At 29.9% G+C, this 16,549-nt stretch overlaps 2 protein-coding genes across 4 annotated transcripts in view; one reads left to right on the forward strand and one right to left on the reverse strand.

Moving 5' to 3' along the window:
* Positions 1-1,052: 1,052 nt before the first annotated feature.
* Positions 1,053-4,995, reverse strand: LOC100792234 (pentatricopeptide repeat-containing protein At4g18975, chloroplastic). Of its 3 annotated transcripts, none has more exons than XM_006597439.4 (8): positions 4,740-4,986; positions 3,933-4,062; positions 3,766-3,840; positions 3,613-3,680; positions 3,438-3,534; positions 2,733-2,876; positions 1,783-1,995; positions 1,053-1,671 (listed from the first exon to the last, which is right to left on the reverse strand). In XM_006597439.4, the coding sequence occupies exons 2-8, from the start codon at positions 3,993-3,995 to the stop codon at positions 1,465-1,467; spliced, it is 867 nt and encodes a 288-aa protein (XP_006597502.1). In that variant the 5' UTR covers positions 3,996-4,062; positions 4,740-4,986; the 3' UTR covers positions 1,053-1,464. The 3 variants fall into 3 exon arrangements, with proteins under 3 accessions (XP_006597502.1, XP_003546058.1, XP_006597503.1); XM_003546010.5 differs by having other exon boundaries at positions 3,933-4,057; positions 4,740-4,984; XM_006597440.4 differs by having other exon boundaries at positions 1,433-1,676; positions 3,933-4,057; positions 4,740-4,995.
* Positions 4,996-13,915: 8,920 nt separating this feature from the next.
* The window catches only part of LOC100792762 (uncharacterized), a 5,323-nt gene continuing 2,689 nt past the window's right edge, over positions 13,916-16,549 (forward strand). Inside the window, exon 1 of the mRNA XM_003546011.5 lies at positions 13,916-14,309. Coding sequence (XP_003546059.2) covers positions 14,001-14,309 — 309 coding nt within the window. The 5' untranslated portion in view covers positions 13,916-14,000. The remainder of the gene's footprint in view (positions 14,310-16,549) is intronic.

Raw genomic sequence — 16,549 nt, forward strand, 5'->3', positions numbered from 1 at the left:
CTACCTTCTTTACACTTCCAACCTTGGAGTAACTCAAAACTTTAACATTACATATAACTGTCCAAAGTCATTTCTTGAACCCTTTGAGCTCAACTATCCATCCATACAAATCCATAGACTCTATTACACTAAGACCATTAAGAGGAATAACCAATGTTGGTAGGAGCAGGAATGTTTACAAGTTTAGTGCAGTGTCACCTAAGGAATACTCCATCACAGCCATTCCAAACATTCTGAAATTTAATCATGTTGAGCAGAAAATGAACCTCACCATCACAGTGACAGCAAATTGGAGCCAGATACTAACCAAGCATGGCCCAGATAAGTACTATTTTGGATGGTATGCATGGACTCACCAACATCACGTTGTAAGAAGCTCGGTGGCAGTGTCTTTTCCATAAAATGACATTGAGTCTTTTTATTTTCATTAATTTATCGAAGTGCTTTTTCCTTCTGACATTTTACTTGTGCTTTCCAAAATTGGAGAATCTTGGAGAGACAGGAGACTGATAGGATACAGATTATTAGAGTGGTTGTGGTAGGACCATATGCTTAAGAATGTGAAAGTAATGTTATTTGAGGATTGAATACAAGATCAACACTAATGACATCATTGTTTTTTCTGCCGCTTCTTTTCTTTTGTACCCTCTCTCTCACTTGAAATTATTCTGCATATTTTCTTTGAATCTATTTATTATTTTGGGCAAATCTTCCTAGCTTGTTGACATGGTTGAGCCTTACTTTAAGCACTCTCCAACAGGCGCCGATATTTTTATGAGGATCTTTCATTCGCTTTAAAATATTACTATTCATAAAAGGAAATAATAAAATGTGGAAAGAACTAAGATGGGTGTTAGTTTCGACTTGGTAGCTAAACGCCAAAGGAAAATCCAACATAAGGAATCTAATCATGGGTTTGGCGTGGGTGTTAGTTCTCATTTATTTGGTTTTTAAAAAGTAAGAATCCAAAAAGGCAAAACCCAAATCAATAGAGATCAAACTTAATCAGTTCAGAACAAGTTGGGCCCGTTTGTGTGGAAAAGCAACAACACTGAACACAAAACAATTCATGATTCAATTTGTCAGGCTCATTAGGTTGATCCAGTATAAGGAATATCCCTAAACGCATAATTAATACAGGCAGAACTTAGCTAGAAAACTAGTTTCGAGTGTAGACATCAAATCTTATACATTAACAAATTTTGCTCTGAAATAAATGCCTATCTAAGTATCTATACGCTACAACATTGTCGTTTTTCAATTTAGGGTGCACCCATTTCCCTCAATGTAGTGCCTCTGATTGATCAGTAGCTATGTTGGACCGGGATGCACGACAATGAATCAAATTGGTGAGCCACTAATGCACCAGAAGGAGAACGCAACAAGATAAATCGCTTCGAAACGGCAGATCCCAGATATTAAGATCTAGTGGTGTCCTCATTGACATGTACTCATTTACCCATTTCAATTTGTTGATTTATTATCTTCCCATGCTTCTGTTCTAACTCTCACCCGTTCACCATTGAAGTGAATGTACTTCCATTTAAGCCCATATTGTTTTATAACCAGTTTCCGCTTCTCTTCGTCACCTAGTTCTCTAAAAGCTCTTGCCACTCTCCTGACCGTATCTTCATCAGGTTTTAGCCGCAACTCCTCCATGTCTGCAAATACCTGAACTTACAGATAAGAAGCAATATGTTAGGGCATAGAATAGTTAAATTCCGAATTGCAGGATAAATTCATGTAAGGGTGTAGTGAGACTAATGGTACAAAGAAAGATACATCAATAATCTTATCCGGCATATTATGATGATCATATAACGAGATCATCCTAGAAAACAATCTTTTTGAGACAGAGCGCATGTGGGCATGTATGATCATATTCCACAACGATTCTGCCTCGTCTACCCTCTTGTCCATATCAAATGCCAGAAGAAGGGTGTCATATGTTCCCATCGTTGCTCCTTGACCTTTGCTTAACATCCACTTAGCTACCTGAGAATTACCGAAGACTAATAATCAATCAGTATGATTATTTTCCATTCCTCTTAAGTAACCAAACATGAGATCATCAGGTCAAGAAGGAAAAAGTTATCATTCACAGAGCACCATAAGTTCATTTAACTCATACATATATGTGTATAATTTGCCAATCCTGAGATGTCAGAGAAATGTAGCTAAAAGTTAAAACTAATACATATTTATACAAACTAAACCTGGATGGCATTCTCAAGAATTGATGGATTAAACATTATTAAGAAGAAAAGAGAAATAAATGAAAGCATATGGATTTATGAAATATATAAAAAAATATTCAAGATTCATGTCTATTTGTAAGTTGTAACTAGAATACATACTGTTACTTCAACAGCTGAGGGAACATTTTGATGAGATAATGACCATTTTCATTTATGTATTACCTCAAACCATATGCTAAATTTAAAGCACATCTAAGCAATTTCAGCATTAGTTAACGCTCAAATTAATTTATCAAAAGTTTTTACAATAAGCCATCATCCATCATTCATTTCATGAGGATATGACAATTTTAAATCCCAGAGAACTTTAAACAAAGGGATATCAACTCTAGGGGCTTGTTATGAAAACACGACTTTTCAGTCATCAAACAAACAGAATATTTGTTGTCAAATATTCTTTAAAAGTTCATAAAGGCAAACAAAGCACTAGGTATGATACATAACAAGAATTCTTTAGAATAGTTATGATCTTACTTGAATTACACGAACCCAGTGACCCCTTTTCCTTAAGATTTTTAAAGCCTTAGACACTGCAATCACAGGGAACTCTGTTTCCCAAGCTGTCCATTTGTCTAACGCCCCATAAACAGCCTCTTTCTCATTAGGGAGTTTATAAACCTGTCATTTCAAGTTTCACAATGCTCAAAATCAAAATCAACATAAGACTTTAGGATTAAAAGAACCCTTCCCTTGTTCATTAAATTATTTTCTTGATACTTTTTTACAATCAACTCATAGTATTTAATAAATGACTCATTTCATACCCGATATTACCAGCTTCTCCACATTCATCTGCACCTCCATAATCTGATAACTTATAAGAAATCAAGAATCCGTGGAGGAATTGAGGGAAAGTTGAGAAAACTCCAGAAACCAGAAGAAAGATGAGAAAAAAGAGATAAATCACTCTTTGTATTGGAGTGAAATGAATGTGCTCAATCTATTAACCGATAATAACAGTATGCTATATATAAAAAGTAAGTAACAGTTAAAGATAGTAACAAAATAATTGAATCTAACTAATCCAAACTAACATGTAACTGACAGACTAAGTTCAATTTTGAATACACAGGGAGATAAAATATTAATGGCAGTGCTGATGAATGTGGAGGAGAATCCAGTAATACCCCAAACCTACGATTCTGAATGAAAAGGATATCAAAGGGTAGGCAAACATACAGTTCTAACAAGAGCAAGTGCCTTTTGGCCAGACTGAGCAGAATCTCTACTTTTCCACAAGTGGTGCTCTTTCTTTCCTGTTGTCTTCTTCCCTTTTCTGCATTCCAGGTAAAACAAATAATTCATATAACCAAGAATGCATTAGAAGATGATGAAAATAGAATGAATAACCTACTTCTCCATGGGACCACCACTTTTGTGGCTAAATTTGGATCGGACAATCGTGCATTGGATACAACTTGTCTGCAATCAAAGCAGATTATTTCAAAATTTCAAAGCCAAATACAAGAAATGCAATTATTATGCTATTTTCAGGAGCCGTTGTTACCTTCGGCAAGGCAGTTACTGCCATTGTTGAGAATTTATTCCCTAACAGAAGGGCTCTTGTTGGGTCCGTCTTAGCCTGAGTCAGAAGAGAAGAATACACAATTACAACAATACAACGGCTTCTTTCTTGGTGAAAAAAAAAAAAAAAAAAAAAAAAAACAGCTTTACCTGACATACTCGTGACAGGAGAAGAGGGGAAACAATTGAGCTTTCACATGTGATGGGCATCATGCTTTTCAAATTTGGGGAGATGTGTTTTCGACAGAGTGGAAGGGATATGTACCCTCTATTCCCTGCACTTCAACAAACCTCAGTCATTCCTTTTCATTGAACAAGACCTACCGCAAAAACTTTGCCATGCCATTTATCAGTATCACTTCTGTTTAACGAATTCACTCCCAAAACTAATTCTTTGGTTCTAAACTTATTAAGATCATCAGAGAAGCTTGCCTACACTCCTTTAGACAAGTGTGTGTGTGTGAGCAGGGTACCGAACCTGATCATACATATAAGGATATAACGAGTATATATATACATAGCCTTTCAAAATTAAGAAGTCACTCTGTTCAGTACATAATCACACACAAAACACGTTAAATTTAAACCAGTAAAATGGTAATATTCAGAATCTTCTCTTGTTATGGTTTTGCCTAAGAATTTAAATTGCCTGCATTCAACAACCAATGTATTAAAAGAGAACTCGCTCTTCCATTTCGTTTATGCGTTTCTTCGAACACTTCATAGGCACAAGAAAATCAACACTTATTACAAAATAAATAATTTTTACATGTTCTAGCATTCTGTCTTACATCAACTTCTAGTTACCCAATTATTGATAAAAAAAGAAAAAAAGAAAAAAAAAAGAAGAAACAGAAACAGCACAATAACAATATGCATGAAACAAATCATAGTAGAAGGGAAACAACTTCCCTTGGACGCAATTGATAGAGTAATAATACTGAGGCTAACACTTACCCAATAAAATAAATCTAGGTCGATTTTTCCTTAGCGTCACAGACGAGGGAAAATTTGCAGTATTTCATATGCTCTGAAGTCTGAACCGATGCACACTATTCAGCGCGCTATTTTCTGTGAACTTTGTGCCTTCAATCACCTGCAGTGCTGCATCTGGGATTAGGCTTTTGGGCTCAGTTTGTTATCGCCATTTTGGGCTTTTGGGGGTATAAAAAAGGAATTTACAGGCTATTGCATTTCCAAGTGTGTTTGACATATAAAACTTTTAAAATATCAATTATTTTTATTACATCACTTGTCATAATTACATCACTTGTAAGAATCTGTGTTGAAATCATTCAATAAACATACAAGACCTTTATATGGATTAGGCCAGGTCAAAATACATGGACGAATAAGTATCAGTAATACTCACTAAAAAATTATGGATATAAGTATAACTTTCTGAGCATTTAATACAATGAAACCTTGTATAAAAGATGAGACGTTTTTCTTAATAGTCTACATATAATTCCCATCTACTCTCTATCTAATGGCGTCGTATTGAATACAAAAAAGGAAAAGTGGCCTCGTATCACTCTCATTAATACAAGATTAATTAGAAGTATTTTGATTTTTAAAGTTCACTCAGCCACTCCCAAGTTTGGAAATTTAGCCGCATCATCATTAAATGGGTATTTGTGCCTATGAAATTATATTTTTCGTTTTGATTCTCTTAAAATTATTTTTCCTTATTATATTCTTATTAAAAAATATTTTATTTCAGTTCTTCAAGTAAGAATTTTCTTTAAGTGATATCATAAATTTTTTTATCAATAAATGTTAGTTTATTAATTTTATAAAAAATTATTAGTGAAAAAAATTTGAACTTTTAATATTTTTTTCTTTTTTTTTCTTCACCCTTAAGTCATTCATTTCCATCCACTAGGTTAATCTTAAATTTTCAAGTAACACCATGACTAATGGTAGAGTTGTCAAACCATTAGAAATTAGATAATAGTCTTACTAGTTTTTAAACAATAGGATCAAAATGGAAAAAAAATTAATATAAAAGAGACTTATTTCAAAACTTTGTAATTTTTTTATAGAATGAATTTTAATATGCTATGCATTATTAGTTAGATTGGCCAAACTAAAACCATAATTTGCACTAAACCTAATATATCAACTCTTACACCAAATTCAGTCTAATTAACTTAAAATTGAGTTGGACTAATGGATATAGATCTTCCATGAAATGAAAGCCAGGAATTGCATTGAAAGCTCCATTAATTTCTTCGATAATTTTCATAGTCTTCTTTTACTTCAAATCTAAAAGTTAACATTAAGAAGATAAAAAACAATGTTGCAATAATATTATGGTTTCATTAAAAATAATTTATAAAGACAACTTTTAAAGATAAAATTATTTTCATCTTCATTAGAAAAAAAATAAATATATATATATATATGACTAAATTGTAAATTTGATCCTCCTATTTGTCTTATAATTTGATTTTGGTCCCCCTATAATTTAATTTACGAATTTAGTTCTCAATTTTTTATCATTTCTTTATTTTAGTCGTCAACCTCAAAATTGGATTTTAACTATTGTCAACGTTAACCTTCACGTGTTGTGCTTTTTATTGGACATTAATCGTCACGTGTTATGTTTTTATTGGACGTTAATTTCGTGTATCTAATTAACGTCAATATCCAATAAAAATCGCAACACGTGGTGATTAAGACAAGCAATTAACAGTTAACGTTCAATTTTGGAATTGAAAACTGAAATAATAGGATTGCAAAAAACTAAAAGACTAAATTAATCAATTAAGTTATAAGAGAACCAAAATATGACAAATAGGGAAATCAAATTTATAATTTAGCCTATATAAATTAAATTACAAATTTAGTTACTTATTTATCTCAAAATTTTGATTTTGTTACTTAACAATCTTGTTCACTGTTCCTAAACGCTACTATGGTGAGTACATTAGAGACACTTAAATTATATTCCATTTCATTTTTAAAATATACATTTCTCTTCCTTTAACATTAATGTGTTATATTTAAGTTTAGTACTTTAATATGATTAGTAACTTTAATTTTATGAATAACGATTATTTATTTTTTCATATTAGAAAATGAAATAAGGCTTTAAATGAAATTTTAAATCCAAAAATAAAATATTCTGCCTTTTTAATTACTAAAATCAATAATAAAAAATTAAAAATTAGATATTTGTGGATGTTAAAAGTTTTGTTTATTGAAAGTAATTAAACTGTAACTGATCCATTTCAAATTAAGTTAAATCATTTATCATGGAAGATTATATTGTGTATATTTTAAAACAAGAAGGAGAAGAATGCAATTTAAGTAATATATTCTCAGATTAAAGAAGGAGAATGTAATTTATTCCAATATAAAAGAAACTAATCCTATACAAAAAATAAATAAACTTAAGACAAAAATTCAGGAACTCTTGATATTTATATAGTTTTCATAAGAGTTAATACCAAGAGATATGAGAATGAAAATCCATTTCATTCACCACTGTCACATGTTCACCATTTCCAATTCTTGTTGAACAGTTAGACATCACACAGTTTCAATATATCCATATCACATGCACAATCAGATAAGCCTTTCGCGACAATCATGCATATCAGATACCCCCAAAGATTAAATTCTTTGGCACTCGATCAATCATTGACTAATTAAAGAAAGCTAAGGGTGAAAATATATATATATCTTTCTGTTCCAATTATCTATTCGTCTCAATTCCCAGTTCCCACGATGCTAAGAATGATTTTTTTTTGCTTAAAATGAAAGAACTTCAACTTTACAGTTTAGTTATTCGTTGGCCTGAATTTAGCATCACATAGTTCTTACAGTTTTATTTTATATGACTGTGTTTGCCTAATTAAACAACGATAGCTAGGTCCGTTACTTGTAATACAATTGGATAAACAATATTAATTCGGATCTTTTCATTGTCAATCAGTGTTAATTGTGGAAAAGATATACACAAAGAATGAAGGATAACATATCGAAGTTGTAACAGGATCATTAGCCTAAATTATATTGGTGCTGTCGTTATCACTAATATAGAGTGCATGTACGTCAAGCACCCTCTTGATTAAGGCCACTTTCTCAGAGATAAAAACTTCAATATACACACTTGGATTAGGCTACACCTCTTCTTTGATCATCTCTTCCTCTCCTCTCTCCCCACAACTAATTTTGGCTCTAACATTTTTTTTAATAACTATTTATTCATTCCAGCTGTGAAATAAAAAAGAACAAGATGTCAAAGTAAATACATTCGTCACCACCTACATAAAAATCAAATGCTGACAATTTTAAACGTGTGTTGAATAACTTGTTTATTTGAAATATATTGACAATTTAAATTTATGACTCTCTTACTATAATATCCTTTTCAATTATTTACTTGTTTTTAATTAGCCTATTAATGTGAGACTTAAACCACCTCTCCAGCTCACACTGCAAATATAAAATTATAAACAAGAAATAATTGCTTGACATTCAGGCGTTTTATGCACACATTAGATCTTCGCTAGTATGTTTTTTCCTCAAGATTTCAGTTTACGAAACTTGTAGTTGTAGAAGATAAGGATTGGACGATTAAGTTATAGAATCATCTAAAACAAATTGTAAAAGCAAGACCCTTGCGGAGGAAATTAACTTATAACACAAACATTGCTTGGACAAGTGACTATATATTCCATAAAACATGAAGAAAACTCAAAACAAAGTAAGATAAAATTATTGATCAGAAAAATACTAATGAGGGAGACTTGCACGAAAACAAACAAAACAAACAACGTGGGGAACGTAGCACCAAAGCAGGATTAGATTTATCATGGTGAGACCCCCACCCGCGGGAGCACGAGGAAAAGAGGGGATGTGACATCACCAATGGACACGTGTGAGGTGATGAGTGGGCAGTGAGGTTGGAAATCCTGGTACGCAGGGGTGACAGATATATGAATGAGTGGGACCCTGCTAGCCCTGAGGGGAATTTGGCCTCGGGAAATGGAGCCTAAAGATGCGCCGAGCTGTATTAAGTGTAAAACACAGAGAGATAGCTTTATAACCACGCTTTTTACCTTATCAATCATTCTTGTGCTTCCCAAAGCTTCATTAGCGGCGCCGGCTAGCCTAAATAATTCCGCGCGGCTCAGAGCTCGGCTCGGCTAGCTTAGGTTCGTAGTTTCTGTTTTTCACTTTTATTTATTTATTTTCCAAAGTAGGCATAAAACGCTAAAACTAAAATGGACAATATTTAAAGGGGTGTTAAAATCCAACCCATCTAAAATAAAGATAAAAAATTGAACGAAAATGATTTTTTTTTAATTTTTCTGGATTTTTTGTCAAATCAATCAATTTGGTTTAGTTATACATCTTATTTTTAAAACTAGATAAAATCGTAACACTTATATTAACACATATGTTACTTTAATGTTATGTGTTTTATTTATATATCATTTGAGTTTGACAATATTTTATAGTGTTATGTATTAAGAATTTATATAATATATGTTTCTTTTTTTCACAATTTTTTAAAGATATATTTAGTTTGAAATAAATAAAATTTTGACAAATAAAGGATTTAACACATTAATAAGTTCCATAGATTATTATTAGTATTTTTATAATGTAATTAAATTTAAAAGATGAAAATAAAGTATATAATTTTTAATGAAATAATATTTTAACAAAAATCACAAAATAAAACACAAAATATTGATTTAAGTTTGATTTAAATTTTATTTTAAATGAAAATCAAATTACATGTATTTTTTAAGTTTGGTTCAAGTAATTTTGATAAAAAAAAACAAATTAAATTAAATTACGAACATCTTTATATTTAACTATAATATGTGTTAATGAAGTTAGCATGAGTTAGTTTGTTGGAATTTGATATTAAACCTAAAAAAATCTCTTAATCTTATTAAATAAATAATATTTTGAAGAAAATTTCATTAAATAACATATAAATAATTAAAATGTACTTATATTTTTTAAAAAAAGATTTGTATTCCTTATATTTGAGATGGAATGAAGTATAATAATTCCAAATTGATAATCAAAGGAGTATTTTTAGAAATTTTCCGTATACGTATGATGCGTGTATTCGTACAGTAGCTAGCATTTACCGTAATTTTCTTTTTTCCACTTGCATAAATTGAAGTTGAATGTGTTTGGTCTGTGTGCAAATTAAAATATTGACATGGAGCTGGGTTTTTTTTTTTTATAAAACAAACTTTATGTTTGGACAAGACTCTTATGATCTCAAGTAAGTTGATATCATTATAAATCTAATTCATTAAATAGATAAATAAAAGTAAGATAAAAGTTGGTGGGAACATCAAAAGTCTAATCCAGACGAAATAAAATAAGGACTATCCAAACCTGTAATAAGAAAGACTTTGTAATTTCTCCATACAAAATCTTGTAACAAAGGAAGAAACAAAATATTTCTGTAAACTAATCCCATGAGATGTTAATCTATTTATACAAGTGTTGTTCTCACAGTATATATGTCTAACAACAAAGTTCATATCTTTGATAATTAACACGGCCTGGTTTAACTAATTTTCTTTTTTTATTTATTTTATCAGCATGGTTTTTATATATAATAATTAAAAAAAACAATACGTATTCTTTGTAGCACTTTATCTTTACTCTTATAGTTTTGTCTTTCATAGAATGTTTCTATTATTTAGTTATTCGTAAGATAACCATATTGTTCCTCTAAAAAAAGATAACCTTATTGTACACGACAATATCAAGTAATGAAGGAGATTTTTTTGACTTTTTATTGCCACTTCCTAACGAAGTTTCAGGTTGACTTCAATATGGACGTTGTTTAGTTCCCTAAGTTTGCTTATGCATTTATTTAAAATATTTTTGAACATTTCAAGTCAAATATTAAAATTATGGGGAAGATTATTGTTATCGCGTCGTCAAATATAGACTTAGAAAATATAAAAAAATAGTTTTTACTAATTAATTTTAGAAAAGTCGATTGGTAGTCTGGTACAGATTAAAACATGTAAATATGTGCTTGACCTTGTCCACTAAGGAACCTTAATTGGTCTTGATTGAGCAATGGGTTATAAATGTTAAGAGTTTTATTCATAACAAGAGATTAAATTATATATTATTATTTAATTATAATTATATATAGTAAGTTTTTTTTTTTACTTTTATAACAATTAACTTAAAAATCATATAATTGTGATTTGTGGTTGAAAAATAATGTAATTTTTACATTATGAATGCATGATTATTAAATTCTTTAATAAATTATCAGTAAAAAGATAATTATTTAATCACATCATTATAAAAACTAATTAAGCAAATACCACTTGTAAAGGTCAAATTGATTTTCAGCAATTATTTAGTTATACCTAATTGAATAATGAATATAAATTTTACATTACACGTGTATAAAATTAAATCATAAATTTTATTCCTTTTTGATCTTATCCCTCGATCGTATCATAAACTATTTCTCTTTTTTACAATTTGATTGTAATCTTTTCAATTCTCAACTCAAGTGTCTCCCTGCCATAGGCTGCATGTCGATCTCAACGGAGACTCGTGCATAAGCATAAGGTGTGCTCGTGGATTCGTGTATATACTCTTTTTTTGTATAGTTCTATAGACTATTCTATAATCTATATATATAATACTATATTATGATGACACTATTACTATTTTCTGATACAAAGTAGTGACATGGTATTAATTCAAGAACAGATCGAAAGTGATTTTACTCAAACAAAAATGACATCATTATATTTACATAAACCAGATACTCCAAAGCAAATACACTTTCAGGAAACGGGGAGAAAGGATCAAAAGAATTGTCAATATTTTAATAGGAAAAAAAAAAGAGAGAAGAGATCTTGGGACCAATTAACTCATTTTTACTTACACAAAACGTAAATGAATGGACATTCAAAACATGGTGAGTAAATGCGATGTTTATTTTTCTTCTTTCTGATGGAGGGAAGTGACTGACAATTTTTATAAAATAAAAGAGGACCGAAATAATTCAATTAATGAATATTAGGGACCACATCTGCACTGTTTTCTTAAGATTGTTAATTCGTTATGGACCATTTACAGTCAAAGTTTTCATTTATACATTATCTGTAACTATATTAATTTCAACAAGTAACGAGTAAAGAAATTTATGAGAACATTTCATATTGCGAAATTATATATCAGAATAGTGTGGAAATATGTATAATTATTCATAATAGTTATCCTTGATGCTTTTGAAATAATGTAAACTAATTACTTTAGCAACAATACTCGAAATTAAACTTATTGGAAAAATATTTTAGCATATAAAAATGAATTTAATTAGAACAAACTAACAATTTTTTTTATAGTTTTATTGATTTTTTAATAATTACTTTAATTATCATATAAACATCTTTTTAATTGGTTAACCGTATTATTTTGTTTTTACACTAAAATTAAGCTTCATAAATTATGTAGAACACTTTTTTATGCGAGTTTGACGTGATTAAAAAATAAAATTAAGAAACAAAAAATGAAAAGTAAAATATTATAATATATCATTACAATAAAAAACATTTAATACATATAGAAAATAAATTACAAAATATTTATTATCTTATAATTATAAAAAAATCATATTTATTATTTTAGGTAATTGCAAACATATAATACATAAGAGATGACGATGATTTATTAAACTCCTTTTCAATTATAAAATAAAATATTAATTGATGCTAAAAAAAATAAATGTATTAACAGTTTCTTAGTTTAATATTAAGAGATTTGGTTAAAGGATTTTGTTTTTTATCTTTCCAAATTTGTTATGATAATTGATTTTTTTTATCATAATATTGATATGAAGTATTTATTAGTTTTGTTTGATTAATTTTTGATGAAAAAAATATTGATCACCATTGATGGAATCTCTTTTTTCAACTATATTTTTTTCATTTATAAGGATCAAAATAGAAATATTGCTTAAAGGATCAAACTCAATATCATTCATACTAATGCCTTCTTGGTATTTAAATAAATAGAAAAGATTTAAAAAGAAGAAGAAAGATATTTTAAAATAATTTACCAAAAATAAACACATTGATCAGAACACAAACAAGCGGCTTCTCTAATGTCAATATTTTCTTGGAGTTTTTTTTTTTTTTTTTACAACGTGGTAGTGTTATATATTTCTTTTGTTATAAGTGTTATATATCAAATGATCGTACGTATACATGTTTGAACAATTTATTAGTATATAGGCAAAGCTTCATCTTCTTTGTCTCGCAGCAGCACCTTTTAAGAATATTATCTAGTATCGTTTGACACGGTACGTTAAAATTCTTAACTCTCCGCCAGTTAGATAACGATGAACCAGTACAACTGCAACAATCACTTAAGTGATGCATTGATCTTCATTCATTAGTTAATTAATAATTAATAATGATGGCACTACGTAAACGAGATGATGTGTAAGTAGTACCGTTCACGATTCACGAATTTGTTACCATGTATCCATACTACTACTACCACTAATAACCATAGTTAAAGAGGAGAATTCATTATCTTTAGAAAAGTAACGTAAACAAAGAATTATCTACATTAATTCAATCATTAAAATCATGTGCATAACATTTAAAAACAAAGAAGTCTTTACTTAATCCAGGAAGGTTAATTAATTGGTTGACCAATAAGATGTGTTCACCTTGATGTTTTTTAATGGACAAACATTGAACCTCAATAATATAAAGAATTAATTTGATTAGATTCGGAAACACCGAATGGAGGAGGAAGGTAAGAATAGGGTGAAGAAGAAGAAGACGTAGAGACACAAAACTCAAATTCAATTCAGCAGCAACAAGCCATGTGTAATTAAGATAAGGCCAGTGGCATGAATTTAAAATTGTGATTAACTAGAGAGAGAAGCTACAAGTTAATTACAAGAAAAAGAAATGCAAAAAAGTGGGACCCACTTAGGAGCTGGTTTTGTTTCACAAAATGAGCCGACTCATGAAGAAGAAGAAGAAGAGGGTAGGGACCGCACTCAAACTCAATCAACGATGACGTCATCTGACAACACAAAACCAATCCAAGTGTTACTCTCTACGCTTCTCACGATCCCTTTCCTGTTCTTTTATAAATAAAACCCCAACCCTCCACTGTTTCATTCCCAAACCTTAACCCCAACGACAATAATAATAGAAACCTTAACCTAACCGAATGGCTGAGGAGTTCGTCGAATCCGAGGTTGTCTTTCCCGACCACCGCGCCGCCCACGACTGGGTAGTGGAGCTGGCGCCCCCGCCGCGGAGGGAGAGGGAGAATTGTCGACGGAGGGCGGCGAATTCGATGCCGGTGAGTATACCGGAGAGGACGGGCCGGCGGCACTGGGGCTCCGCCGAGGAGGAGGCGGAAGAGGAGGAGATGACGCCGCCGCACGAGATCGTGAAGAGGAGGGTGGCTGCAAAAATGGCGTTTTCGGTGTGCACGGGGAATGGGAGGACATTGAAGGGACGTGATTTGAGTCAGGTCAGGAATTCGATTCTCAGGTTAACTTATAAGAAAGCTCCATGCCCAAAGTTTCATACAAGCGAAGATGGGAAAATGGAAAATTTAAAAAGAAAAAGAAAAATTGTCTCCATTTCTTCATTTTTCTTGCTTTGTTATTTAATTGATTGGTTAATTGGGCTAGCTATTGAGATCGTTTTTGGAGTCTCGTTCATTGTAAAAGGGAACATTTGAATATTAGAGATGGAATGAAATGAAATAAAATTAAATTAATTTATTGATTTTCATATATATACGCTTAATTTATAAATTTAATGTTGGTTATGTATGTATATATATATATATATATATATATATATATATATATATATAGTTCTCTTTGATTTCTTGTGCTGGAGCAAGCAGCTTTCAAGTTGGGCTATTCATGAAGGTTTGCTTTGCTTGTGCGTGCAATGTCCAAAGGTGTGCGCAGTGTACCATATTCTGGTGCGCAATGTCCATTTCTTCAATTCAAGAGAGGGTTTTGAATTTTGATTGTTTTGAAGTTTAAACTTCAACTGTCATATAGTCTGCATGTTTTGTCATTAAAATGAAATGTTTGAACAATCTGATGGGAAGACGGCTAGTGAAAAAAAGGGGGCAGGACGGGAGAGGGAATAATAGAAAAAGGAAAAAAGTTTGTTTATAGTAGTAATTTTTATCGTAATAAATTTTATCGGTTGCTTTTGTTTTTATTTTTGGTTCAGATAATTTAGTAGAGAAATAGGTGGAACAGAAGAGGAATGGATGAAGATAAAAAGTGAATGTGATTGTTATATTGAAATGAGAGAAGAAGTAATAAAAGTTTATTCAATTGGTAGCTAGATTTGTTTTTGGGTAAGTCTTCAACATCTTACTTAATTAAAAACAAGTGATAAAAAAAATTAATTACTCAGTTTATTGTTAAACTTAATTGTTGAAATTTATATTTTAATTCTTAAAATATCATTTTTTAAACGTCAATTAAAGAATACACTTCTTAAACTTCGGGGCTAAAAAATTCATTTTACTTATCCGGCATTTTTTATTTTTTTATATTTCAATACATTCTCTCTTCTATTTTTTATCTTTTTACCTATTTTTGTCACTCTATTTTTCTATTCTCATTTAACTTGTTTCTCAATCATTTCTTTCTTTCTTATCAAACACATATTTAATTCCGTGAAAAAAATTGGTATAAGAAGAACATTAACAACATATTCTCTAATAAATACTTTATTATTAATTAAAATATATTAAAATTATAAATTCAGAAAAGAGACTTGTGAAATAAGGGGAATAAAAAAACTATGATTTCTAATAAATTCTATAAATTGTAGTTAATAATAAATAATATTTAAAAAAATGTGTTAGAAAATATATTGACAATGGATTAAATTAAAAAAATGAAGAATTGAAATGAGTTTATTTTATTTAAAGGATTTTATTAATCAGTGACTTAGAATATTAGTTAAAGGATTAAAAGATAAAATATTTTATTGAAAATCATTTAAGAATGTATTTAAAAATTACAAAATAAATGCATTTGTATTAATCGCATTAAAAAAAATATTTCTATGCTACTTCTTTAACGAGTGTGTTGAGATACTTGTTAACATTTATTTTTTTAAAAATATAAACTTTGGATTTATAATAAATACATTATGTTGGCTAGGCTCTTGAAAGGGGAATCAATGTGGTAACATGGGTTTAAAGTATGAGTAGATAGGCAGGAAAAGGACAGGCATAAATAATAATTAGTTGTCGCCTATTCCCTATCATGACAATATTAGAGTCTTAATAGAATAATAATGTGAGGAGAAAATAGAAAGATTGGGGACGGAATCTGGCATTCCAAGTACAGCCTCAATTATTTTTGTCCTCCAATGTAAAATTTACTGATAAATATATTATTGAAAGATAAAAATATAAAATTTAGTTTCTAAAAATATAAAAAATATGATAAATATATCTTCTCGTTAACTTTCGTCTATTAATAAAATATCTTACATGACACGGAGGGACAAATTTATCACTGGAATGATTGTCAACATATGAGTATATTTGTCATAATATTTTTTTAATTTTTTGTCTGCCCACTCCGCTAACAAATATATCCAAAAGTATATATATATATATATATATATATATATATATATATATATATATATATATATATATATATATATATATATATATATATATATATATATATATATATATATATATATATATATATATAT

Source organism: Glycine max, chromosome 15 (genome assembly GCF_000004515.6).
Source record: "Glycine max cultivar Williams 82 chromosome 15, Glycine_max_v4.0, whole genome shotgun sequence".
Taxonomy (NCBI): Eukaryota; Viridiplantae; Streptophyta; class Magnoliopsida; order Fabales; family Fabaceae; genus Glycine; species Glycine max.

Bases quoted from the DNA above. Each gene is read 5' to 3' on its own strand.
- LOC100792234 (XM_006597439.4), bottom strand. From the start codon at position 3,995: ATGATGCCCATCACATGTGAAAGCTCAATTGTTTCCCCTCTTCTCCTG. The intron at 1,996-2,732 runs GTAAGATCATAA...GGTAATTCTCAG, and splicing joins ACTGGGTTCGTGTAATTCAA to GTAGCTAAGTGGATGTTAAG. The intron at 1,672-1,782 runs GTATCTTTCTTT...CTGTAAGTTCAG, and splicing joins TGCCGGATAAGATTATTGAT to GTATTTGCAGACATGGAGGA.